At 37.1% G+C, this 26746-nt stretch overlaps 1 protein-coding gene across 4 annotated transcripts in view; it reads right to left on the reverse strand.

Moving 5' to 3' along the window:
- Positions 1-2206: 2206 nt before the first annotated feature.
- DPH5 (diphthamide biosynthesis 5) overlaps positions 2207-26746 on the reverse strand; it is a 37310-nt gene continuing 12770 nt past the window's right edge. For all 4 annotated transcript variants that reach the window (XM_055401651.2, XM_055401649.2, XM_088835522.1 and 1 more), the window contains exons 5-8: positions 17355-17475; positions 6657-6696; positions 5106-5209; positions 2207-3021 (exon numbers count right to left, since the gene is read on the reverse strand). In XM_055401651.2, the coding sequence (XP_055257626.1) occupies positions 2798-3021; positions 5106-5209; positions 6657-6696; positions 17355-17475 (489 nt within the window). In that variant the 3' untranslated portion in view covers positions 2207-2797. The remainder of the gene's footprint in view (positions 3022-5105; positions 5210-6656; positions 6697-17354; positions 17476-26746) is intronic.

The raw sequence follows: 26746 nt of genomic DNA on the forward strand, positions 1-26746 counted from the left end.
AGGCGGATTCTTTACCAGCTGATCTACCAGGGAAGCCCAAGAATACTGGATCTTCCCAAGCCAGGAATCGAACTGGGATCTCCTGCACTGCAGGCAGATTCTTTACCAACTGAGCTATCAGGGGAAGCCTAATAGCTTTTAAAAACATAAAGCAAAGAAAACCTGATAGTCATTTATACTTACATATTATTATTTATTATTATTACATATTATTATTTCTTTCCTTTCAGCTTATGTCATTTACCTTCAACCCAAAACACTTCCTCAGCTTTCCTTGTAGTGTGGATCTGCTGGTGACTAATTCTGCTTTCATGAAGATTGTTTTATTTGTATTTTTCTGTCCTATTTGTTTTCTGTTCTGCTTCTGGGGACCCAATCACGTATATGTTGAACTGCTTGATACTGCCCCACATGGCATTGAGGCTCTGTGCTCTTTTATTCTTTCCCTCCAACCTTTTTTCCTCAGAACATTTCTATTCATCATCTGTACTCTGTTGTTAATTTCAACCATTTGGGGTTTTCTGTTTGTTTCCATTACTCTGCTAAGAGTACTCATTTATATTAATTCACTACAACCACTTTTCCTTTTCATCCTTGAACACAGTTCTGAGCTGCTTTGAAATTCTTGTTGGCTAATTCCAATATCTGGGTTGGTAGGATCTCTTTTTACTGTGTGTTTTTCTCTTTTTGACCTTAAGTCATATTTTCCTATTTCATTGCATGCCTCATAATATTTTATAGCATTCGAGGCATTGTTGATAGATTGATTCATTTTGTTATCATGCTCTGGAAGTGATAAGCTTTTTCCTAGCAGGCAGGTAATTATTGGCTAGTCTATGGAGGCTTGATTTCACATTATGTTAAAGATTCTGTCTTTAGTTTTAGCACAAATCCTTAGCCCTAGGCACAGCCTTTACTGCTAATATACAACCATTCTAGGGATTTGATGCAAAGTCTAAGGTACAAGCTTTCTAACTTGTTGGATTCAAACTCTTGACTTCTCTTGCAACAGAGAGCAACAATCTCTGCTCAGCTTTTTCAGCTTCCCAGCTACAGCTTTCCACCAGATTCACTGGAGTCTTCCCTGCACATGCACAATGCCAGAATTAGCCAAAGATTTAAGAGGAAATCACATGCAGATTGAAGTCTCCTCCCTCAGTGCCACCTTCATTTCTAGAATTTCCTCCTTCAATTTACAGCTCCTCCAGCAGCAGCCAATTCCAACAGCTCAAGTCATTAAGACTACAAGTTTCTCTTCCATTCTAGCTCCCCACTCACTAGACTGACTGGTAAATGCCCTGAGGGAAAAATCATGTTAAATATAGTTCTCTTACTACTTCTGGTCACTCCTTGGTGCCTTTAGACAGTTATTTATTATATTTTCCCAGAGTTTATCATTGGGAGAGTTTGTACATTACAAGCTATTCCACCACTACCCAAATCAGAAGGCCTTCATTTTATAATTCTTCACTGTTTAAGGCATTAGGGAAAAAAAATACAGAACTGTTACTTAAATGTCCTTGGGTCTCTCTTATTTTGCATCTGACAGATTGAAAGTAGAATGTTTCACATATATTAAGATATCTTTTATCTCAAATGAAATAAATAAAAATAATCTATTAATTGTTGCTCCCAGAAAGTAGAGAAGTAGTTTCTCAACTTTTAGGGAATCCACTGAGCAAAAAGGTCAGATAAACTGATTAGGCCATGGAAACACAGTTGACTGACCTTGAACAATACAGGGGTTAGGGGAACTGACCCTTCCATGCAGCTGAGAACATCTGTGGTTCCATATCCATGGATTCAACCAACTGAACATTCAACCAACCAGACTGTGCAGTACTTGGTATGTATTTTGTGGACCTACACAGTTCAAACCTGTGTTGTTCAAGGGTCAACTGAAATCAGAGTTAGACCAACTAAACTACCATGGATCAAGGCTATTTCTATTATGAACTGATAAAAAGTATAAGACTTCATAGTCATGAAACATAATAAATGGAGTGTGATTTACAACGAGGAAGAAGAATGTGGCTACTTGCATACATATGGAGGCATATTAACTGTTAAGTGATATGACAAATCTTGAGGAATCTATTGTTGTCTTCAGGCTTAAATTTTTAAAAATTTTATTTTGTAGTCAGCAAATTTTCCATTTTTCAGCTTGGATGTGAAAGATGCTATTTAAAACCAAACAGCAACTGTACATGGTTGGCTAAACATTTATAATTCAACAATTATATAACCTCCAAAATACAGCAGAATATGAGGCACATAATTAGGACGTCAGCTATACAAGACAAGGCAATGCAAAAGGATGTCATTCTGTGGCATATGCTCAGCTGAGCCCTAAGTAAGTGGGACTGTTGGCTGGTGACATATTCTTCTCATCTCTGTTTATATGCATTAATACCACGTGCTGTCAGGACAATGTATCTCTCAATCAGGACATCAGACTTTTTAAGAAAGAAAGTTCTATCTTGTATAAACTGATTTCATAAACAGACATTGCTTTTAAATGATTCTGTCTAAGGATATTTAGCTGTAAGTTCTCGAGTTTGGTCTGTTCCATGTATGTTCCTCCTGAAAAACTGCCAAAATAGCAGCAACAACTGATGATATCACAGGATAAAAACTCATTGACACAGGAAACCAAGCACTGTTGGAATATCTTTCTTCTCGGTCACTCAATTTATACTTATTAGGTAAACCAAAAGACCTGTTTGATTTGTTATACAAATACGTGTATGTGTATATATGACTGAAATTAACATCTCGCAATAGAAAATGCCTGTATTCAGAGTCCACCAATGCTTTGGGATTCTGAGCTATTTTCTGGTATGGTAAACAGACTTAGCATCTCCATCTCCAGTGGATGCAAGCTGCCTCCTGTGATAATCAAGGAATGCAATGGTCCTCCCAAGTCCACAGTAGACATTTGCTGCAAAGTGCCTGCTGCAATTTTCTGGTCCTCAGCTCCAACCCTGGCTAAGCCAACACAGAGTGTCTCCTCAGTGACTGCTATTAAAAGAAAAACAAAGATGCCACCATTCAATTCAGTAAATGCATTATCCTGAATCCAGTCAAACTAACACTAGTACCAAAAATACATTTAAAGAAGTCCCAAATAAGTCCCAAATATATTAAATCTTTCCGTTCCATTCCGTTCCGTTCCGTCGCTCAGTCGTGTCCGACTCTATGAGACCCCGTGGACTGTAGCCTACCAGGTTTCTCCGTCCATGGGATTCTCCAGGCAAGAACAGACACTCATTATAGACATACTATCTGCTGATTTATCTAAGGCTTTTCTAAATTATTTGCACTACCTAACATTTAAATTAAAGTAGTCTTGCCTAGAAAATCCCATGGATGGAGGAGCCTGGTAGGCTGCAGTCCGTGGGGTCGCTAAGGGTCGGACTCGACTGAGCGACTTCACTTTCACTTTTCACACATTGGAGAAAGAAATGGCAACCCACTCCAGTGTTCTTGCCTGGAGAATCCCAGGGACGGGGGAGCCTGGTGGGCTTCCGTCTGTGGGGTCACACAGAGTCGGACACGACTGAAGTGACTTAGCAGTAGCAGTCCTTCCTAACTTGACTATTTCAGAATTCCAAAGACTTACTTTAGTTTAAATTTTTAGGACTGGATGACCTGTAACCATACTCTATCACATAGCATTTGTCTTTAACTAGGTTCTGAGTGGACAGTGTTTATTACATGCTTATACTATAAATAAAATGTTTGAGATATTTTCACATTGATCAATATATACTGGAAAAACCAGAAGATTATGAGATAAATACACAGATTTGAATTTGTGCTTGACCACTCAGCTATATGACAAACCTTCAGTTTCTTCTTTTTTATGGGAAAACTATCCTTCATAAATGGTGGTTTAAGGACTAAGATAATAGATATGAAAGTACTTATTAAACTACACAGCCCTGAAGAAATAATAGGCATTATGATATTACTTACGCTTTTAAATTCGAAATAACATACATTAATGAACTTCATTATTCATTCCAGTGTGTCTGCTCTTCAGCAGACCCTCTTGTGATTTTCTTTAGTTGGAAAAGCTGTCCTGATTAAAAAATGACCAAAATGGGGCAAATGATTTCTCCAAAGACAAGCAGGAATGTAAGGAACTCTGTACAAAGGCATGGGTATATAGCACCCCTGCAGGTTGTCTCATGATTTTAACAAGGCCTACTGAGGCCAATGGTTATTAAAGAATCTCTTTGTATATCTTTTCTATCAAGAAATATGTGTTCAAAGCCAGTTAGCACCTTGTAACAGAATATAATGGCAGATTTATTTGAGAACCTCTCAATAAAAATCTATTGACAATGAACATTTTATTGTGTAGCACATCTACTGTGTCTAGATATTAAGAATGCAAGGGTAAATTCTCTTGTCTTTATCCTGAAAAAACAACTATACCTGGTCTCAGTGTTGAGAATGAGAAAGAGCAGAATAAGTATACTTTCGCAGGATAGAGCTCACTATAGACTTGAGCTAAAATGGAGGTTCTGCATTTCACCTATTTACATAAAATCTGATTTATAGTTAATTTGTAAAGAAAAAAAAGTCCTTACTTTCTAGAATGATATTAATATTACTAGAAAGAAATCCATTACTTTTCTTTCAGTAGAACTTTCAGCCTATGAGATTTAAGGGAAAGATGAAAAAAACTATAAGGGAAAAATGAATGCAAACATACTGACTCTCACTTTAGTGGTGTGGTAATGCATGTGTGTGTTTCAGATGTTACATACTCATCTCAATGCAGCATGAGGGGAATATGCTGCTGCTGCTGCTGAGTCGCTTCAGTCTGTGCGACCCCATAGACAGCAGCCTACCAGGCTCCTCCGTCCTGGGATTCTCCAGGCAAGAACACTGGAGTGGGTTGCCATTTCCTTCTCCAATGCATGAAAGTGAAAAGTGAAAGTGAAGTCGCTCAGTCGTGTCCGACTCTGCGACCCCACGGAATACAGCCTACCAGGCTCCTCCATCCATGGGATTTTCCAGGCAAGAGTACTGGAGTGGGGCGCTAGTGCCTTCTCTGAGGGCAATATGAGAGCCCTTTTAAGATTCCCGAGTACCTGGTTCTTCTCCTCGTATTCGCTGATTCTGAACAATCTCCAGAAGTTGCTGGGCTGCTTGGTTGACACTCATATACCGAGGAGGTTCATAGATCTTTCTTCCCCTGTAAGTGTAAAACTAGATGCCACTGTTCTTAGCCATGAAATTACATAATGCATTTTTAATGTAATTATTCCTCCAGGTATACTCAATTACCACATTCTGTGTTCTGTTTGAAGCTGCCACTTGTTACTCACTTTAAGTGTATCATTTGCCTTTAGTTTCTGAAGCTTTCTTCATTGTCCTATTTCAAACGCTCTCTCATCTCACTGAAATGCTGGCAGAAATAAGTCCAACAACTTAAAGATAAATGCTTAAATCAAAGTTACTCTTATTCAAAGTGGTACTTTAGGCAAAAATAATTCAAAATAAGTAGAAATTTGTTCTATACTCTAATCAGACTTTATAGGGTTCATTTTTATTACCATGTTTAAACCACATATTCCTCTTTTCATATCTTTCTCTAAGAAAAGTAAACTACAGCAATAAATATCTCAAAGTCTTGGAAGATAAGATATGTTTACTTCCATATGCCTCAAAAGTCTATCAAATGTGCTCAATGGCCAAAATAAAAATATTGTTTTTGCAGTTTACAAAAAAATTCATATATTTTGTTGACTCTCAATTCTGTAACTCAGGCCTAAGAGAAATATAATGCAAGCCATAAATATAATTTAAAATTTTCAATAGTATCCACAATAACAAAAGTAAAAAAAGAGAGAGAAAATTAATTTTAAGAATGTATTTATTTAGCCCAATATACCCAGAATGTTATATTTCAACATTTATTCTTATAAAAATTATTATACATCATTTTTGTACTAAGTCTTTGAAATCTGGAATGTATTCTATATTTTAGCATATCTTAATTCAAATGTTAAATTTTCACTGGAAATACTTGATCCATATTCAGATCATAAAATTTCATAAAATTCATGGTTGTTTAAAAGTAGATTTACATAGTGAATTGTTCTAAATATACTTAAATGCTATCTAGTTACTTAGTTGAGTATTAGTTTTAAGTTAATTAAAACTAAATTATAAATTCCATTCCTCAGTTACATTAGTATATATTTAAAGCTCTCATTAGTTATATGTGGGTAGCAGCTACTATATGGGACACTGTATCTATAAGTAAAAAGGGGTTATTTTCCCCAATATACAATTGAAGACAACACGGCTCAGAAATGGAAGTAAGTTTCCCAAGAGCACATAACCAGAGTCCGACTCATGACTCAAAGCCATGTTTTCTGACTCTCAATTAACTCATTTCACATATATTTACTGAGCGCCTATTAGGTGCCAACCACTGTTCTCAATACTGAACCCATGAAATTTACTGCTATTTCCATTCTATCATACTGCTTATCATTTCATAAGATTGAAAGTGTTAAATTTTGCACTGTTACTGAAAACTGATTTCAACAATCTTTAGAACTTATGTTATTTAAGTAGAACTTATAGTCCATGGAATTGAAATAGAATTAAGCATTCTCAGAATACAAACTTACTTGATTAGATTTTCCAAAGACTGTTCCTTTACTTTGATGTCTGTAAGAAAAAAAAAAGATAGTTCTCTTTTAATTAAGTACTTTACCCAAAATCGCACATGTAAACTTCAGCTGAAACACCTAAGTTTTTGGTAAATATTATTCTCAAGTCTCTAATATGCTAATTTGAGAGTTTGTGACAATCTTCCCTCACACTTGTATCTGGCCACATTTTTAAGGAAATATAAAGAAGAATGGAAGCTTGTGGTTGTATAAAGATCATTAGTTAGAAAACAAACATGAGGTTGGCCCTGAGACCATCCTGAACAGATTGAATTTCCTCTTGGAAAAGAAGACACAGGAAAGAGTTAGATAAATATTGGCATATACACTATCTAACAGCTAATCAAAATCTTTGTGTTCATTTCTATTAGCTGGTAACTGCACAGACCCAACTGGAAAGTTTTTGTTATGTTCCATTCTTACCTATTTTTCAGGCACTAGAATATAAGTTTCAATGCATATAACATAAATAAAAGAAAATTCTTACCACATATTGAAGAAGCTTTCACTTTTGTGTGAATGGTAAGACATGCCAGTAACTTATGAAACATTTTAATACCAAATATTCATACTTTAATGGGGATTTCCCAAGCATGGACCGGTAGCCACAACAGCCAAAACACATATAGCCCTTGCTCTCATAAAGCTTGATGATGCAAGCATCACAAAGATTTGATTCTTTATGCTTTGTAATCACTGATGCTCAGCTAAACAATCTGGTAGAAGGTAAAAAAGCAGAATCACTCTACATCCTCACAGGAACTCAGTACACAACAGCAAGAGCAACAGCTGCTTCCTGTTCTACATGCTAAAAACAAATGGTTCGGCCAAAGTTTGTTTCTGCAAAAATAAATACAGTGTAACTGAGTGGTCTTTTTGATAGACTTCAACAACTTTCTCAAGTGATTATAAACTTTCTCAAGTGATTATAAAAGTTTTTCTTACAAACGATACTAAGTATTTGCTTGGAAAATGCTCTAGAGATAATCCCTTACATATATTTCTAAATGTTCTTATAACCAGCAATGAATATATTTTTCAGGTTTGAAATTCATTATTCAGATATTTTCATTGTATGGAACATATAGGAAATATGTATACCTGTTATTGAAATATGGCCTGCAATACAATTAATGATATAAACGTCAACTTAGATCTCCTTTACCTAATAATTGTAATCGTTTTTAAAAAGTAAACATTTATTAATGCATTCACCTTGAGCTTCTGAAATGTTATTTGTGATAGTTAAGTTTTTAATATTTTAAATTTTTTCACTTTTTAAATGATATGTTCTATAGAATTTTATTTTAAAAATGAAGAGGGCTGGGGAGAATTTTTATGGGCAAATGCTTCTTCACTAATGTAAGTCTGTACTAGTGAATAAATTCAAGCCAGAATAATCTTACCTTGTATTTACACAGGCCATATTTATTTCTTTCTCCTTTCTAGAATGTAAGCTTCTCCTATTCATTTTAGTACCAGCACCTAGCATAATGCAAAGTACCTAGTAGATACACTATAAATTCCACTGAATACATTTGTTCATGTGGCTCTACTATGACAGCTCAACTTAAACTATCTACTTCTTAAGTAGAGTAAAAGTCCCAACTCCTTCAGAAAGCCTTTACAGACTTCCTCTCAAAGGCTCTTTGTCCTTTGAGGTAGCCATACAATTAATGCTATACCTTGTTAATCTCCAATTACATCATATATATCAATCTTGCCTTTCCAAATAAATTTTAAATTCTCTATGGTTTCTTACCATGACATATTCTCACTAATCCTTACAAGGGTATGGTCCACAAGAGCAGGCATTCAATAAATACATACTAATTAAAAATAATGAGAACTCCAGGTGATTAAATGATGAGATCCATGGTTTGGGAAGTCAGAATCATGATATCTTATACTTCACACCTTGTTCCTGTTTTTGTTAATGGAGCAAGGAAGATATATTGTTTAACCTTGTTTGTCTTTTCCCAGGAAAGCCAAGAAAAGAGGCAGCGGCTCTTAGAGAAAGTTCAAGAGCCAAAGTTCTGGTTTATCCTTCCTGCTTCTACATACAATAGAACTTAATTGTTCTCTCAACTTTCAGGTACACAGCACATTAGTTCCAGCTAGATTTCAAAACCCTGAGAGCAGGACCCAGGTCTAATACTTCCTTGGTATTCCAGAAGAACCTAACTCCACAGTGGGCATAAATACTTAATAAATACTGTGAGGTGAATTTCTAACTGCCTTTTCAAAGCTTCCAAAAGATAATTCCAATTTTTCCCCCTTTCCTCCATTTTTTTCATGATACATGAAGATGTTATCACAGATAGCCTGCCTCGTAAGACTACTTTTATTCCCATTCTGTTTTAAAAACTTCTCAGTTCTGTTCTTTAAACACACACACACTTCATATCTGAGCTTCAATGAATCCCTATTTTTCACCCCTCAATTGCATATATTTCTACCTCTGCCTTTAATAAAAGTTTTTTTTTTTAAATGCCTGTACCTCTTGCATCGTTCTCCTTTGACTTTCTACATACCGCTGGCCTTAATTGGCTCTAAGTTTAAGATAACACAATGGATACCTTTAATGGCATATTCAACATGAATTAACAAGAACCACAAAATAAGTTCTGCCAATAAGAGCAACTAAAGAGGGAGACTAGTATCTTTCCACATGGAAAATCCAAACACAAAACTATAAAGCTAATTAGCTAATAATGAATTACTAAATTACACTGATAATTAACTAAAATAAGAAAGCATTATCATAACAGTAAATTGTGGGATTCAGGCATAAGCCAAAAAAATACCAGAGAAGCATGCATGGCCTGATCTAGATCTAGAAGTAATTAGGTGTCACTCTTACTGAGGTAAAAAAAGAATGTAATCTAGCTGGAACTGAATGAACTAGCAAGAATTAAAGATTTTCTGTGCCAATGGGCAATAAGATCAAGTCTGAAACTAAAAGTAAATGTCAAACAATTAACTTCTATTACGTATCTGTTGGACAGCTACACTGAGCTACACTTCTAAACATTAGAAAGAGAGGACTCAGTAAGACAAAGTCCCTGCTCTTATGAAGTAAAGAAGAAAGCCAACGAGTTAGTAAAACAATTCAGATGAATGCTAAGACAAGAAGTTACACAAGGTAATAGGAAAGAAAATCACTGGGGAATACAGGGTGTTCATTAAATTAGATAGAATTTTACTTCAGATTGCTGCTAAGTCATGTCCGACTCTGTGTGACCCCATAGACGGCAGCCCACCAGGCTCCCCCGTCCCTGGGATTCTCCAGGCAAGAACACTGGAGTGGGTTGCCATTTCCTTCTCCAATGTGTGAAAGTGAAAAGTGAAAGTGAAGTCGCTCAGTCATGTCTGACTCATAGCGACCCCATGGACTGCAGCCTACCAGGCTCCTCCATCCATGGGATTTTCTAGGCAAGAGTAATGGAGTGGCTTGCCATTGCCTTCTCCGTCTACTTTAGATTAGGAGTCAGTAAATGTTTCTGTAAAGAACCAGGTAGTAAATATTTTAGGTTCTGAAGGCCACAAGGTCTCTGTCAAAACTACTTATTGCTGCCATTGTAGCATGAAACAGACATAGATAATACATAAATGAAGTACCATGGCTGTGTTCTAATGAAACTTTATGAAACAGGTGGTAGCCTAGATTTGATCCAGCGGAGCTAGTTTGCTAACCTCTGCTCTACATAATTTCCAAATTCTACCCTAAGAGAAATGCTAATCATTAGTAAAACTCTTCTACAGTCTTCTTTTTTAAAAGAGATATATTGATTGGGGTTCTGATAATGTACAAATTATATATTATTGAATAACAGAGAACTTTATACATGAGACAACCTAAATGTCATTTTTTTTTTTACTTTACAATACTGTATTGATTTTGACATACATTGATATGAATCTGTCACATGTACACGTGTTCCCCATCCTGAACTCCCCTCCCATCTCCCTGCCCATCCCATCCCTCTGGGTCATCCCAGTGCACCAGCCCAGAGCACCCTATATCATGCATTGAACCTGGACTGGCAATTCATTTCACATATGATAATATACATGTTTCAATGCCATTCTCCCAAATCATCCCACCCTCGCCCTCCCCCACAGATTCCAGAAGACTTCTACACATCTGTGTCTCTTTTGCTGTTTCGAATACAGGGTTATCATTACTATCTTTCTAAATTCCATATATATGCGTTAGTGTACTGTATTGGTGTTTTCTTTCTGGCTGACTTCACTCTGAATAATAGGCTCCAGTTTCATCCACCTCATTAGAACTGATTCAAATGTATTCTTTCTAATGGCTGAGTAATACTCCATTGTGTAAATGTACCACAGCTTTTTATCGATTAGTCTGCTGAGGGACATCTAGGTTGCTTCCATGTCCTGGCTATTATAAACAGTGCTGCGATGAACATTGGGGTACATGTGTCTCTTTCAATTCTGGTTTCCTCGGTGTGTATGCCCAGCAGTGGGATTGCTGGGTCGTATGGCAGTTCTATTTCCAGTTTTTTAAGGAATCACCACACTGTTCTCCATAGTGGCTGTACTAGTTTGCATTCCCACCAACAATGTAAGAGGGTTCCCTTTTCTCCACACCCTCTTCAGCATTTATTGCTTGTAGACTTTTGGATAGCAGCCATTCTGACTGGTGTGAAATGGTACCTCATTGTGGTTTTGATTTGCATTTCTCTGATAATGAGTGATGTTGAGCATCTTTTCATGTGTTTGTTAGCCATCTGTATGTCTTCTTTGGAGAAATGTCTTTTTAGTTCTTTGGCCCACTTTTTGATTGGGTCATTTATTTTTCTGGAATTGAGCTGCATGAGGTGCTTGTATATTTTGGAGATTAATTTTTTGTCAGTTGCTTCATTTGCTATTATTTTCTCCCATTCTGAAGGCTGTCTTTTCATCTTGCTTATAGTTTCCTTTGTTGTGCACAAGATTTTAACTAGGTCCCGTTTATTTTTGCTTTGATTTCCAATATTCTGGGAGATGGGTTATAGAGGATCCTGCTGCAATTTATGTCGGAGAGTGTTTTGCCTATATTCTCCTCTAGGAGTTTTAGAATTTCTGGTCTTACATTTAGATCTTTAATCCATTTTGAGTTTATTTTTGTATATGGTGTTAGAAATTGTTCTAGTTTCATTCTTTTACAAGTGGTTGTCCAGTTTTCCCAGCACCACTTGTTAAAGAGATTGTCTTTTCTCCACTGTATATTCTTGCCTCCTTTGTCAAAGATAAGGTGTCCACAGGTGCGTGGATTTATCTCTGGGTTTTCTATTTTGTTCTATTGATCTATATTTCTGTCTTTGTGCCAGTATCATACTGTCTAGATGACTGTGGCTTTGTAGTAGAGCCTGAAGTCAGGCAGGTTGATTCCTCTAGTTCCATTCTTCTTTCTCAAGATTGCTTTGGCTATTCGAGGTTTTTTGTATTTCCATACAAGTTGTAAAATTATTTGTTCTAGTTCTCTGAAAAATACCATTGGTAGCTTGACAGGGATTGCACTGAATCTATAGAATGCTTTGGGTAGTATACTCATCTTCACTATATTGATTATTACGATCCATGAACATGGCATATTTCTCCATCTATTAGTATTCTCTCTGATTTCTTTCACCAGTGTTTTATAGTTTTCTATATATAGGTCTTTTGTTTCTTTGTTCTGTTCTGTTCAGTCGCTCAGTCGTGTCCGACTCTTTGCGACCCCGTGGACTGTAACCTACCAGGCTTCTCCATCCATGGGATTCTCCAGGCAAGAATACTGGAGTGGATTACCGTTTGTTTCTTTAGGTAGATATATTCCTAAGTATTTTATTCTTTTCGTTGCAATGGTGAATGGAATTGTTTCCTTAATTTCTCTATTTTCTCATTATTAGTGTATAGGAATGCAAAGGATTTCTGTGTGTTGATTTTATATCCTGCAACTTTACTATATTCATTAATTAGCTCTAGTAATTTTCTGGTAGAATCTTTAGGGTTTTCTATGTAGAGGATCATGTCATCTGCAAACAGTAAGAGTTTTACTTCTTATTTTCCAATCTGGATTCCTTTTATTTCTTTTTCTGCTCTGGTGCTATGGCCAAAAATTCCAAAACCGTGTTGAATACTAGTGGTGAGAGTGGGCACCTTTGTCTTGTTGACTTTAGCGGAAATACTTTCAATTTTTCACCAGTGAGGATAATGTTTTCTGAGGGTTTGTCATATATAGCTTTTATTATGTTGAGGTATGTTCCTTCTATGCCTGCTTTCTGGAGGGTTTTTTTTTTTTAATCATAAATGGATGTTGAATTTTGTCAAAGGCTCTCTGAATCTATTGAGATAATCATATGGTTTTTATTTTTCAATTTGTTAATGTGGTGTATTACACTGATTGATTGGCAGATACTGAAGAATCCTTGAATCCCTGGGATAAAGCCCACTTGGTCATGATGTATGATCTTTTTAATATGTTGTTGGATTCTGTTTGCTAGAATTTTGTTAAGGATTTTTACATCTCTGTTCATCAGTGATACTGGCCTGTAGTTTTCTTTTTTTGTGGCATCTTTGTCAGGTTTTGGTATTAGGGTGATGGTGCCCTCATAGATCAGTTTGGAAGTTTACCTTCTGCAGTTTTCTGGAAGAGTTTGAGTAGGATAGGTGTTAGCTCTTCTCTAAATTTTTGCTAGAATTCAGCTGTGAAGCCTTCTGGTCCTGAGCTTTTGTTTGCTGGAAGACTTCTGATTACAGTTTCAATTTCTGTGCTTGTGATGGGTCTGTTAAGATTTTCTATTTCTTCCTGGTTCAGTTTTGGAAAGTTGTACTTTTCTAAGACTTTGTCCATTTCTTCCAAGTTGTCCATTTTATTAGCATATAGTTGCTAACAGTAGTCTCTTATGATCCTTTGTATTTCTGTGTTGTTGGCTGTGATCTCTCCACTTTCATTTCTAATTTTATTGATTTGATTTTTCTCCCTTTGTTTCTTGATGAGTCTGGCTAGTGGTTTGTCAATTTTATTTACCCTCTCAAAGAACAAGCCTTTGGCTTTGTTGACTTTTGTCTCTTTTGTTTCTTTTGTACTTATTTCTGCCCTAATTTTTAAGATTTCTTTCCTTCTACTAACCCTGGGGTTCTTCATTTCTTCCTTTTCTAGTTGTTTTAGGTGTAGAGTTAGGTTATTTATTTGACTTTTTTCTTGTTTCTTGAGGTATGCCTGTATTGCTATGAACCTTTCCCTTAGCACTGCTTTTACAGTGTCCCAGAGGTTTTGGGTTGTTGTATTTTCATTTTCATTCGTTTCTATGCATATTTTGATTTCTTTTTTTGATTTCTTCTGTGATATGTTGGTTATTCAGCAGCGTGTTGTTCAGCCTCCATATGTTGGAATTTTTAATAGTTTTCTTCCTGTAATTGAGATCTAATCTTACTGAATTGTGGTCAGAAAAGATGCTTGGAATGATTTCAATTCTTATGAACTTACCAAGGCTAGATTTATGAGCCAGGATGTGATCTATCCTGGAGAAGGTTCTGTGTGCGCTTGAGAAAAAGGTGAAATTCATTGTTTTGGGGCGAACTGTCCCATAGATATCAATTAGGTCTAACTAGTCTACTGTATCATTTAAAGTTTTTGTTTCCTTGTTAATTTTCTGTTTAGTTGATCTATCCATAGGTGTGAGTGGGGTATTAAAGTCTCCCACTATTATTGTGTTATTGTTAATTTCCCCTTTCATACTTGTTAGCATTTGTATTACATATTGCAGTGCTCCTATGTTGGGTGCATATATATTTATAATTGTTATATCTTCTTCTTGGATTGATCCTTTGATCATTATGTAGTGTCCTTCTTTGTCTCTTTTCACAGCCTTTGTTTTAAAGTCTATTTTATCTGATATGAGTATTGCTACTCCTGCTTTCTTTTGGTCTCTGTTTGCGTGGAATATCTTTTCCAGCCCTTCACTTTCAGTCTGTATATGTCCCTCGTTTTGAGGTGGGTCTCTTGTAGACAACATATATGGGGGTCTTGTTTTTGTATCCATTCAGCCATGCTTTGTCTTTTGGTTGAGGCATTCAACCATTAACATTTATGGTAATTATTGATAAGTACGATCCCATTGCCATTTACTTCATTGCTTTGGGTTCAAGTTTATACGCTCTTTCTGTGTTTCCTTTCTAGAGAAGATCATTTAGCATTTGTTGGGAGAGCTGGTTTGGTGATGCTGAATTCTCTCAGCTTTTGCTTGTCTGTAAAGCTTTTGATTTCTCCTTCATATTTGAATGAGCTCCTTGCTGGGTACAGTAATCTGGGCTGTAGGTTATTTTCTTTCATCACTTTAAGGAGGTCCTGCCATTCCCTCCTAGCTTGAAGAGTTTCTATTGAAAGATCAGCTGTTCCCCTTATGGGGATCTCCTTGTGTTATTTGTTGTTTTTCCCTTGTTGCTTTTAATATTTGTTCTTTGTGTTTGATCTTTGTTAATTTGATTAATATGTGTCTTGTGGTGTTTCACCTTAGGCTTATCTTTTTTGGGATTCTCTGGGTTTCTTGGACTTCGGTGATTATTTTCTTCCCCATTTTAGGGAATTTTCAACTATTATCTCCTCAAGTATTTTCTCCTGGTCTTTCTTTTTGTTGTCTTCTTCTGGGACTCCTATGATTCGAATGTTGGGGTGTTTAACATAGTCCCAGAGGTCTCTGAGATTGTCCTCATCTCTTTTAATTCGTTTTTCTTTTTTCCTCTGGTTCATTTATTTCTACCATTCTATCTTCTACCTCACGTATCCTATCTTCTGCCTCCGTTATTCTACTGTCGGTTCCCTCCAGAGTGTTTTTGATCCCATTTATTCCATTATTCATTATATATTGACTCTTTTTTATTTCTTCTAAGTCCTTGTTAAACCTTTCCTGCATTTTCTCAATCCTTGTCTCCAGGCTATTTATCTGTAACTCCATTTTGTTTTCAAGATTTTGGATCATTTTCACTATCATTATTCGGAATTCTTTATCAGGTAGAGTCCCTATCTTTTCCCCTTTTGTTTGGTTTGGTGGGCATTTATCCTGTTCCTTTACCTGCTGGGTATTTCTCTGCCTTTTCATCTTGTTTATATTTCTGTGTTGACATGGCCTTTCCGTATTCTGGCAGTTTGTGGAGTTCTCTTTATTGTAGAGTTTCCTCGCTGTGGGTGGGGTTGGACAAATGGCTTGTCAAGGTTTCCTGGTTAGGGATGCTTGTGTCAGTGTTCTGGTGGGTGGAGATGGATTTCTTCTCTCTGGAGTGCAATGAAGTGTCCAGTAATGAGTTTTGAGATGTTAATGGGTTTGGTGTGACTTTGGGCAGCCTGTATACTGAAGCTCAGGGCTATGTTCCATGTTGCTGGAGAATTTGCGTGGTATGTCTTGCTCTGGAACTTGTTGGCCCTTGGGTGGTGCTTGGTTTCAGTGTAGGTATGGAGGCATTTGATGAGCTCCTATCAATTAATGTTCCCTGGAGTCAGGAGTTCTCTAGTGTTCTCAGGATTTGGATTGAAGCCTCCTGCCTCTAGTTTTCAGTCTTATTCTTACAGTAGCCTCAAGACGTGTTGAATCAGTGTTTACAAACACAGTAATTTGACTTCGACACAAAAGACTAGAAACTTTAAAGTAAATAAACATAATGTATTTATTTTTATGCATATTTACTGTGTGTGTGTGCATACACACACACACACACATATATACTGATCTAAACACTTCCAAAAGACAAGAAAAAGGTTATTCTTGCTTGATAAAAAAGAAGGCAAAGGTATGGACTGTTCAAAATACTCTCTAGCTAGTATAGAGTAGCACTCATATTTTGTCTTCTGATGTCAAGTTCAAGTGTCAGTTCACAGTTATCAAAGATGACAGTTATTTCTCTTCTGTTGACCAGCCACAGATTAAAGCTCTGATTACAGTATTTTTACAACACATACTGTAGAAAAGGAACTGACAGTGAATGTGAATCAGTATAATTCCAGTACCTCTGCTGGCAAATGCAGTAGCTGAAACTTCTGAAGCTCTATCAGTATCATCTTTGTACATAAAGACAGCAACCCCACCTCTTTCCACACTAGGTAGGAAATACAATTTGGCAGGATAATACAGTGAAAAGAGCTAAGAATTACAGGCTCTGTAGATTCTACCAATTCTGCAACCAATAAGCTGGGTGACAGCAGGAAAATGATCCAATGTCTCTGGGCCTCAATTTCACCGAAGATATCTCCAGAGTCTCTCTCAGATCTATAATTCTGTGATTCTGATAGCATCACAACTGCAGTATTCAAAGGACACCTCAAGAAAGATAGGATGGAATTTGTAAGAGTAAATGTTCAGTATGTCTTCTGAGTTGCTGTAAATTGATGAGGACAGGCTCTTAATGAACAAATGGGTAAAAGATGGAATGTTGGAGAGGATCTAATAGGGCAGAAGTAGGCAGCAGCAAGAACTGTGTTACATAGGCAGGAATAGACAAATTGTATTCGGAATGAAAATTCACTGCTCCACAAGAGTATGGGGAAGGGAACACCATGCACAGAGTAGCTAGACTATATCACACAGAACGGTTTTACCTAAACACAAAATCAAAACAAGAACAATATGACAACTCCATACTGTGACCCTAGAGAAACTGCAGAGCACTTACCTAGTAGGCATAATGTGTGCATGCCGTTTTGTCTGTTTTTTTTCACTTTGTCAAAGAAGCTTTCTGGTCTCCAAGTGTCCGTCCAGAAAACGATAGACACTGTCTCTCCAAACTTATACAACTAGAAAAAATAAAAACATTAATTAATGATGTAACAATTCACTAACTACTGCCTCATAGATAACAACTGAAAAAAGTGAGACCCAAAATTGAGATGGACTGGGGATCAACTCTGTCATCAAAAAAAGGTAATAAAAATTCCCTTTGCTCCATAGCAGCTGGTGTCATTCTGATGCCCTTTTGGTAGGAGGCTTCTAGTATTTCTGTATTCAGTACAGGAACATATGCAACTAGTTCATGATTTAGCTAGGTAGCTGCTAAAAATAATGAAATACAGAGAACCCAGAAGGAAGCAAAAAAAAAAAAAAAAGACTTGTGAGCAGTCAGAGCAGTGTTCACAAGGTTCCTATTACCCTCATTTTATGGAGGAGTCCACCAAGGCTCAGAAAGATGAACTGGCTTGCCTAAGGTCACACAGCTAGTTAGTAGAAAGAAACTCAAACCTGGGTCTGAGGGAGAGTTCCTTTCCACCATGCCAGCTCAGTAAAATTCATACATTGCATACTCACTGTGGTCACATCTCAAAACCTACACCCTTATTTTCCCCACTATTTATTCCCTGACTCTAGAGTTCAACGTTAAGGGCCTTTTCCCAAACCTCCTCCTTTCCCCCTACGGTGGTCCATCTACTCCACATGACCATCATATAACCAAGAAGAGTCTTTGTTCCAACTTGCTTCCGGGCTAGCCGCACATCTCACTTAAGTGAATCCAACTCCAAATCTTATGTTGAGAAAATCTAGTTCTGAGCTTTGGTTCTGCAACTTGTTAGCTGAGTGACATTATTCTTTTATTCCGAGTCTTAATCTCTATAATAGGAACAGTGATAACACATGCCCTTCCTACCCACAGAATTGTGTGAACCAAATAACATGTAAAAAGTTTTCAAACTGTGAATGACATTCTTATATTAATCCTATCTAGGTATTGCACAATGGACTTTATTTTCAAAGACTTAATATATTATAAAACCTAATACTAAAGCTGTTACATAAAGATCTTAACTATTCAATTTAAAGAGTGCCTAAAATAATGTTTAATACAGCTGGAAAGCACTAAATGCTGAAAATCACACCTAGGCCTCTGCCACAAATTAGCTGTTTGGTTGAAACAGCTGTATGAATTCACGAGATCACCTAACTTTTCTAAGCCTAAAGTTCTTCATCTGAACAATGCTGCTGCAAGAGCCATATTCAGGGTCCCCCATCTCTACATGCCTAAAGAAGCTCAACATTTCTCGATGTTTATACATGGATGGCTTAAAAACTATCACTCATACTCATAATGGTGACTCTGAGCTACTAAGAGTCATTTCATCATAGTCCTCACATGGCCACAACCTCCAACCTACTTACCAATACACTTTATTCCCAAGGTCCATTTGAAAATTTTCTAAAGAGGGTTTCCCCATTGAAGCCATGCTATTCAAGGGCAGTCAAATTCACAGATTAGTTTACAAAGACCTATAAGAAAGGCTTCCTCAGCAATCAATGCAAAGAAATAGAGGAAAACAACAGAATAGGAAAAACAAGAGATCTGTTCAAGAAAATTAGAGATACCAAGGGAACATTTCATGCAAAGATGGGCTCGATAAAGGACAGAAATGGCTGGACCTAACAGAAGCAGAAGATATTAAGAAGAGGTGGCAAGAATACACAGAAGAACTGTACAAAAAAGACCTTCACGACCAAGATAATCACGATGGCTTGATCACTCACCTAGAGCCAGACATCTTGGAATGTGAAGTCAAGTGGGCCTTACAAAGCATCACTACAAAGCTAGTGGAGGTGATGGATTCCAGTTGAGCTATTTCAAATCCTGAAAGATGATGCTGTGAAAGTGCTGCACTCAATATGCCAGCAAATTTGGAAAACTCAGTAGTGGCCACAGGACTGGAAAAGATCAGTCTTCATTCCAATCCCAAAGAAAGGGAATGCCAAAGAATGCTCAAACTACCACACAATTGCACTCATCTCACATGCTAGTAAAGTCATGCTCAAAATTCTCCAAGCCAGGCTTCAGCAATACATGAACCGTGAACTTTCAGATGTTCAAGCAGGTTTCAGAAAAGGCAGAGGCACCAGAGATCAAATTGCCAACATCCACTAGATCATGGAGAAAGCAAGAAAGTTCCAGAAAAACATCTATTTCTGCTTCATTGACTATGCCAAAGCCTTTGACTGTGTGGATCACAATAAACTGTGAAATATTCTGAAAGAGATGGGAATACCAGACCACCTGACCTGCCTCCTGAGAAACCCGTATGCAGGTCAGGAAACAACAGTTAGAACTGGACATGGAGCAACAGACTGGTTCCAAATAGGAAAAGGAGTACGTCAAGGTTGTATATTGTCACTCTCCTTATTTAACTTATATGCAGAGTACATCATGAGGAACGCTGGGCTGGAAGAAGCACAAGCTGGAATCAAGATTGCCGGGAGAAATATCAGTAACCTTAGATATGCAGATGACACCACCCTTATGGCAGAAAGTGAAGAGGAACTAAAAAGCCTCTTGGTGAAAGTGAAAGAGGAGAGTGAAAAGGTTGGCTTGAAGCTCAACATTCAGAAAACAAAGATTATGGCATCTGGTCCCATCACTTCATGGGAAATAGGTGGGGAAACAGAGGAAAAAGTGTCAGACTTTATTTTTTGGGCTCCAAAATCACTGCAGATGCTGACTGCATCCATGAAATTAAAAGACGCTTACTCCTTGGAAGGAAAGTTATGACCAACCTAGATAGCATATTTAAAAGCAGAGACATTACTTTGCCAACCAAGGTCCGTTTAGTCAAGGCTATGGTTTTTCCAGTGGTCAGGTATGGATGTGAGAGTTGGACTCTGAAGAAAGCTGATCGCCGAAGAATTGATGCGTTTGAACTGTGGTGTTGGAGAAGACTCTTGAGAGTCCCTTGGACTGCAAGGAGATCCAACCAGTCCATTCTAAAGGAGATCAATCCTGGGTGTTCATTGGAAGGACTGATGCTAAAGCTGAAACTCCAATACTTTGGCCACCTCATGCGATGAGTTGATTCACTGGAAAAGACTCTGATGCTAGGAAGGATTGGGGGCGGGAGGAGAAGGGGACGACAGAGAATGAGATGGCTGGATGACATCACTGACTCGATGGACTTGAGTTTGAGTGAACTCCGGGAATTGGTGATAGACAGGGAGGCCTGGCGTGCTGATTCATGGGGTGCAAAGAGTCGGTCACGACTGAGCTACTGAACTGAACTGATGTAACTCTCAGAATGAAATCCTAAACCTTCCAGCCACACCTAATATGATTTCTCTGTAAAAAAAAATGTAGAGTTCCAATGTGAGATCTTTGGAATGCATTCAGGTAAGCTACAATGAATAAGCCTTGTTCTGTTGGGGGTTTCTGTCATTGCTATTGTTCTATGAGAGGCAAACGTATCTAAAAAATATTTACTGTGAATAATCCACAACGTGCGAGGCATTACGTTATGCATGGGTATAAAGTAAGAAGCAAACAGAGCTCTAGCCCTCAGGAAATATGCAGTCTTACTTATACCTCACACAGCAAGCACATGCTGTGGAGTCGTGGTTCTGGTTCCTACTACCAGGATGATAATGGTGACTAGCTGGGTGACTTTCAGGAGGAACTCCCCTGCCAATTTAATATAACAATTATAAATCTAACAATCTGTTTCGTTAAGGATTAAATGATACACTGTATGTAGTGCCCAGTGCCATAGTAAAGACTCAATAAATGTTCAGTTCAGTTCAGTTCAGTTCAGTCGCTCAGTCGTGTCCGACTCTCTGCGACCCCATGAATCACAGCACGCCAGGCCTCCCTGTCCATCACCAACTCCCGGAGGTCACTCAAACTCATGTCCACAGAGTCGGTGATGCCATCCAGCCATCTCATTCTCCGTCGTCCCCTTCTCCTCCCGCCCCCAACCTTTCCCAGCATCAGAGTCTTTTCCAGTGAGTCAGCTCGCCGCATGAGGTGGCCAAAGTATTGCAGTTTCAGCTTTAGCATCAGTCCCTCCAATGAACACCCAGGATTGATCTCCTTTAGAATGGACTGGTTGGATCTCCTTGCAGTCCAAGGGACTCTCAAGAGTCTTCTCCAACACCACAGTTCAAAAGCATCGATTCTTCGGTGATCAGCTTTCTTCACAGTCCAACTCTCACATCCATACATGACCACGGGAAAAACCATAGCCTTGACTAGACGGACATTGGTTGGCAAAGTAATGTCTCTGCTTTTTAATATACTATCAAGGTTGGTCATAACTTTCCTTCCAAGGAGCAAGCGTCTTTTAATTTCCTGGCTGCAATCAGCATCTGCAGTGATTTTGGAGCCCAAAAAAATAAAGTCTGACACTGTTTCCACTGTTTTTCAATAAATGTTAGGGATGTGATAATCTAACAATGATAATGCCTATAATGAAGATGCTCTAAAATGCTGTGTTACACTATAATCCAACTGCTTTTCTTACTGGAATGAGCTCAAAAATATTACCAAATATTTGAAACTATGCTTATGACTTAATCCGACAAGTTCAATCATTACATTTTGAAAAGGATTTTTGGCATCTCTGATCAGATTTTGAAATATTAACATTACTCTATTTTAAAAAACCTTAAGGTAAAACCATTAAAAAAATTACATATGTCACCATAAATAAATGAACAAGTTTTCAATATTTTAAGAGTCACAGAAATATAGTCATGGATGTAAATTCTTCATTCAAAAAGCAAGGAACAGTTCATTTAAAAGAGTATTGAGATGCTAGTCACATGTAAACACTAGCTGAAACACTTTGTGTAAAAGCTGCTCTGAATTGTCTAATTTGGGGGATTAAAGAAAACCTCACATAAGCACTGCTTTCTAGGACCCTGATTTATAGACTGTAACCATTTCCATGGCTGTGGTACAAACTTCTTCAATGAATTCTGGAACATTATGCAAACAGTTTCACCATTTAGATGTCAGTACCTCAAAGAACAGAAGGACCAGTCCCTTTGTGTTTCACAATTCAAGGACTTACCAGTAAAGTACAAAAGGAAACTGGAACAAAATCATACAGTTGACAAGAACTGAGGTTGCCGAGACCTGTGTACCCACCATCCTAAAAATGTAAGCATTTGTGCTTATGATTATTTCCCTTCAAACCATTACTGATGCAGGTCCACATTTAAAGATTATGAAAAGAACAGTTTTTAAAAACAGTAGGTAAATACAGGCTTTTAAAATTTTATCCTAGAGTAAGTAATAGGGAAAGCAGTTTATCTAACTTGATACTAAATCATGATTTTTTTTTAATCTATTGAAGATAAAAACTCAATTCAAAATGAAATATTTAATCATATATAAGGCACTAGTTAAGAGTGAAAAGATGCACAAGAAAGGCAAATATGAGGTAATAAACAATAATAAAAATTAGATATAGATTATAAGAGTTTAGCGTTTCCCCCACTTAAAGAGTACCTGAAGGTAACTTTTGAATAGACAGAATATAAGCTGGACCTTAGAGGATGGGTAAGATTTAGCCTTGGGAAGCTGAACATGCAGAATGAGATGATGTAAACAAGGGAACAGAGGCGGGAAATCTTGGGCAATACTGAGAGTGACATTAAGCAAGAAGTAAGTACTGCTTGACTTGCCTCTAACAAGTATTTCTAATTCCTGACATCTTACTATGTACCAATTCCTGTCAGTTCTTGCTCTATAGTTTACCCAGATACTATTCATTTCTTTTTTCTCTACCTTAGTTTGAGTTCTCAATACCACTTGCCTGAATGACCTTAATAGTCTTATTGTTCATCTCACTGCTGATATTTCCTTTCTTTCAGAAGCACAGGTGCTTTGTAAGCTCCATTTTATAATTAGATTTTAATGCTTTGGTATTTTATATTCAAGGGCTTCCCTGGTGGCTCAGATGGTAAAGAATCTGCTTGCATTGCAGGAGACCTGGGTTCAATCTGTGGATCGGGAAGATCCCCTGGAGAAGGAAATGGCAGCCCACTCCAGTGTTCTTGACTGGAAAATCCCATGGACAAAGGAGCCTGGAGGGCTACTGTCCATGGGGTCACAAAGAGTCAGACACAACTGAGAACACACACACATTTTATATTCAAATGAAAATATTTTGTGATTTTTAAGTTAAAAAAAATCTTTTTTCGATATGGAAAAATTAGAAAATTTAACTTGCTAAGAACTTTAGCATGTGGCTCAGAGGTTAAAGCGTCTGCCTCCAATGCGGGAGACCTGGGTTCGATCCCTGGGTCGGGAAGATCTCCTGGAGAAGGAAATGGTAACCCACTCCAGTATTCTTGCCTGGAGAATCCCATAGACGGAGAAGCCTGGTAGGCTACCGTCCACGGGGTCGCAAAAAGTCAGACACGACTGTGTGACTTTACTTACTTACATATATCATCTTATATATGTATATCCTAACCAGATCACTTAAATTTGTGATGTAAAAGAAAACTGAGCCAGCAGGGCTGTCTAAAAATGTACCACAAAACCATTTAATCAAGAGTTACTAGTTTTCTTTTTTATATAGAATACTTGTTTTTATTTTTAATCTTCACATGCACTTTGCTTAACACTGATAAAACGCTGATTTTTGCTAACAGTAAGAAAGATTATACACATGGCTACATAAGCAGGTGCACAGATAAAGTTGAATGACTATGTAGACAGAAGAGCTGTAAGATTTATATTTTCACATATAAATAAGAGAGCCCACATATAAATAAGTGAAAGAATCACAATTTAAAGCATACAATTCCAAAGACAAGATCCAACCTGGGGTGGGGGGCAAACGGGGGGATAAATAAATAAGCAATTCAACTCAGCAAATATTTGTTGCACATTGATTATATGCATGACACTGCAATAAAGTAGCAAGGAAGAGGTGAAGATGAGTAAATTAAGGAGTTTATAATACGGTGAGCACATAAACATACACAAGTAACTGAACTCTCTTATAGGATGGAGATTTACCAAGACTGTTTGAATAGAAGAATGGCATAATCAGATCTACAATTTAAGCAGAAAACTATAAACTGTAAGAGAATGATGGTAAGACGGCTATTAAAACAGTGACTAAAAAAAAGGAAATGAAAAGGAAGGGGAAAAATTTAATATACTCATGATTTAACAGGTGGTCAAAAATAATTCCAAAGTGACTAAAAGAACGGAGAACTTACTAGATGAGTTTTTCTAAGGTTTTCTAAGGTTACAATAGTGATGCAGAGCTCTGATACCCTTATCACCTAATCTGGTGTTCTCTGTACTCATTAAGTTTTATCATTTCTACAATAGTGTCTGGACAACAATGAAACCAATTGAATGCTTCTGAAAACTAACAGTAAGAACTACTACAAGGTCAAAAATGCTGACTATCACAATGAGTATTATTTTAAAAAAGGAAGGAAATGAGTTCTTACTTTTTGAAAGTAATATATATTTTTTCCAAAGTAGAAAGGTATTATATAAACAGGGGAACATATGGCAATAATCAATGTCACTCATGCAACAGGCAGAGAAAGTGGAAGCATTTCATAATGATGAGAAAATTATACAACCTTTTCCCTGAAGTCAGTCACAACTGATAAGGCAGTTTTTATGCAGAAATCATTGCTACCTGGTTTCATCAAATCGTTTTATTTACATTTCCTTTAAATACCTCAAAATTATTTCAGTCACCAAACTTTTACAAGAATTAATACATTCTATCACACAAATCGCTAATAATAAATTCTAAATAAATTTATTTATAATAAATGCTTATTATTTACAAATAAATACTAAGCCAAAATAAAAACATTTTAGTATTATATAATTATTTTATTTAGTTTGTCAGATTCAGGAGAATGTACACATAGTAAGTGCTAAGTAAAAAGACTGAAAGAAAATATACCAAAATGATAACTGTGGTTACCTTTAGGAGGTGAGACTATGGATGCTTTTATTTTCTTCTTTATACTTACTGTATTTTTCCAATTTTTTATGAGAATATATGTCATTTATTATCAAGAAAAAAATTACAAAATAACTCTTCAAAAGCAGAAATAATAATAAATAAAAGCAACTGTGACTTTGCATGATTACACTGCTAAATGTTTAACTTGAAGATTTCAAGAAAAGAAGGACTTGTTCCTCTCGTCTTTTGTATACCGAGAAAAATCCTTGATTTTTCATTACCAGGGATGTTTAAATATAACCACCATGTCTGGCTCTTGATAAATAAATAGATTTTTCTTTGACTAGAAAAATCCTCAGAATACAAATAATGTGTTACAAGTATCTGTTGCCTAGGTATTTCAAACAACATGATTTTAAAGTACACACATTTGTAACTAACATTTTAATTGTGAAAAATCTCAAAGTTAACTCAGTGAAAATCTAGGTAACCTTTGCCTAAAGTTGGCAAACAGGGACTTCACTGGTGGTCCAGGGGTTAAGAACCTGCAGTGTAATGCGTGAGACTCAAGTTCAGTTCCTGTAGGGGAACTAAGATCCCACATATTAAGGAGCAACTAAGCCTGAACACTGCAACTAGAGAGAAGCCCGCGTGATGCAAAGAAAGATCCCGCATGATACCACTAAGACCTGGCACAGGCAAATAAATGAATAAATAGTTTATAAATAAATAAAAAAATAAGTTGGAAAACAGGCCAACTTTTTAGCTTCCAAATACATAGGATATTAGAACTTATCGTCCATTATACCCTACCCTCTCCATGCGGTCTAAGACCCCATCATCTCTCCTCTGAAGGAATACAATAAGCTTACTAACTGATTTCCTCACTTCTAGTCTTGCCTGGTAGCAATTCCATCCCCACATACCAGCTAGAGATATCTTTTTAAAACACTTATCAGATCAAGTATTTGCTCTGCTTAAATCCTTCTGAAGGCAATTAGTCTGTATCTCTTCGAATAAAATCCAAACTCCTGATAGTGTACTAGACAGCCTAGTGATCCAAGTCCACCCACCTATCCAGCCTCAGATCAGTCTTCCCTGTGCCTGCTAACTCTCCAGCAAGCCTTCCTTTATTTCCTTTAAGAAGCCAAGCTCATTTCCACTTTAGGGTCTTCATTCAAACTTTGGGATATGGTTGTCCCTTTCTGATTCCTATCTAATCTTAAATGTTACCACCCTGAGAGACCTCTCCTGACTACCCAACGACAGTAGTGATCTAGTCACTCTCTAACCTAGCAGTCTTCTTGAATTTCTTATACTTACCACTACCTGACATTTATTTTGTTATCGCTTCTCTTTCCTACTAGAA

This window comes from Moschus berezovskii, chromosome 4 (genome assembly GCF_049115385.1).
Source record: "Moschus berezovskii isolate FMDL1 chromosome 4, NW_MosBer_1.0, whole genome shotgun sequence".
Taxonomy (NCBI): Eukaryota; Metazoa; Chordata; class Mammalia; order Artiodactyla; family Moschidae; genus Moschus; species Moschus berezovskii.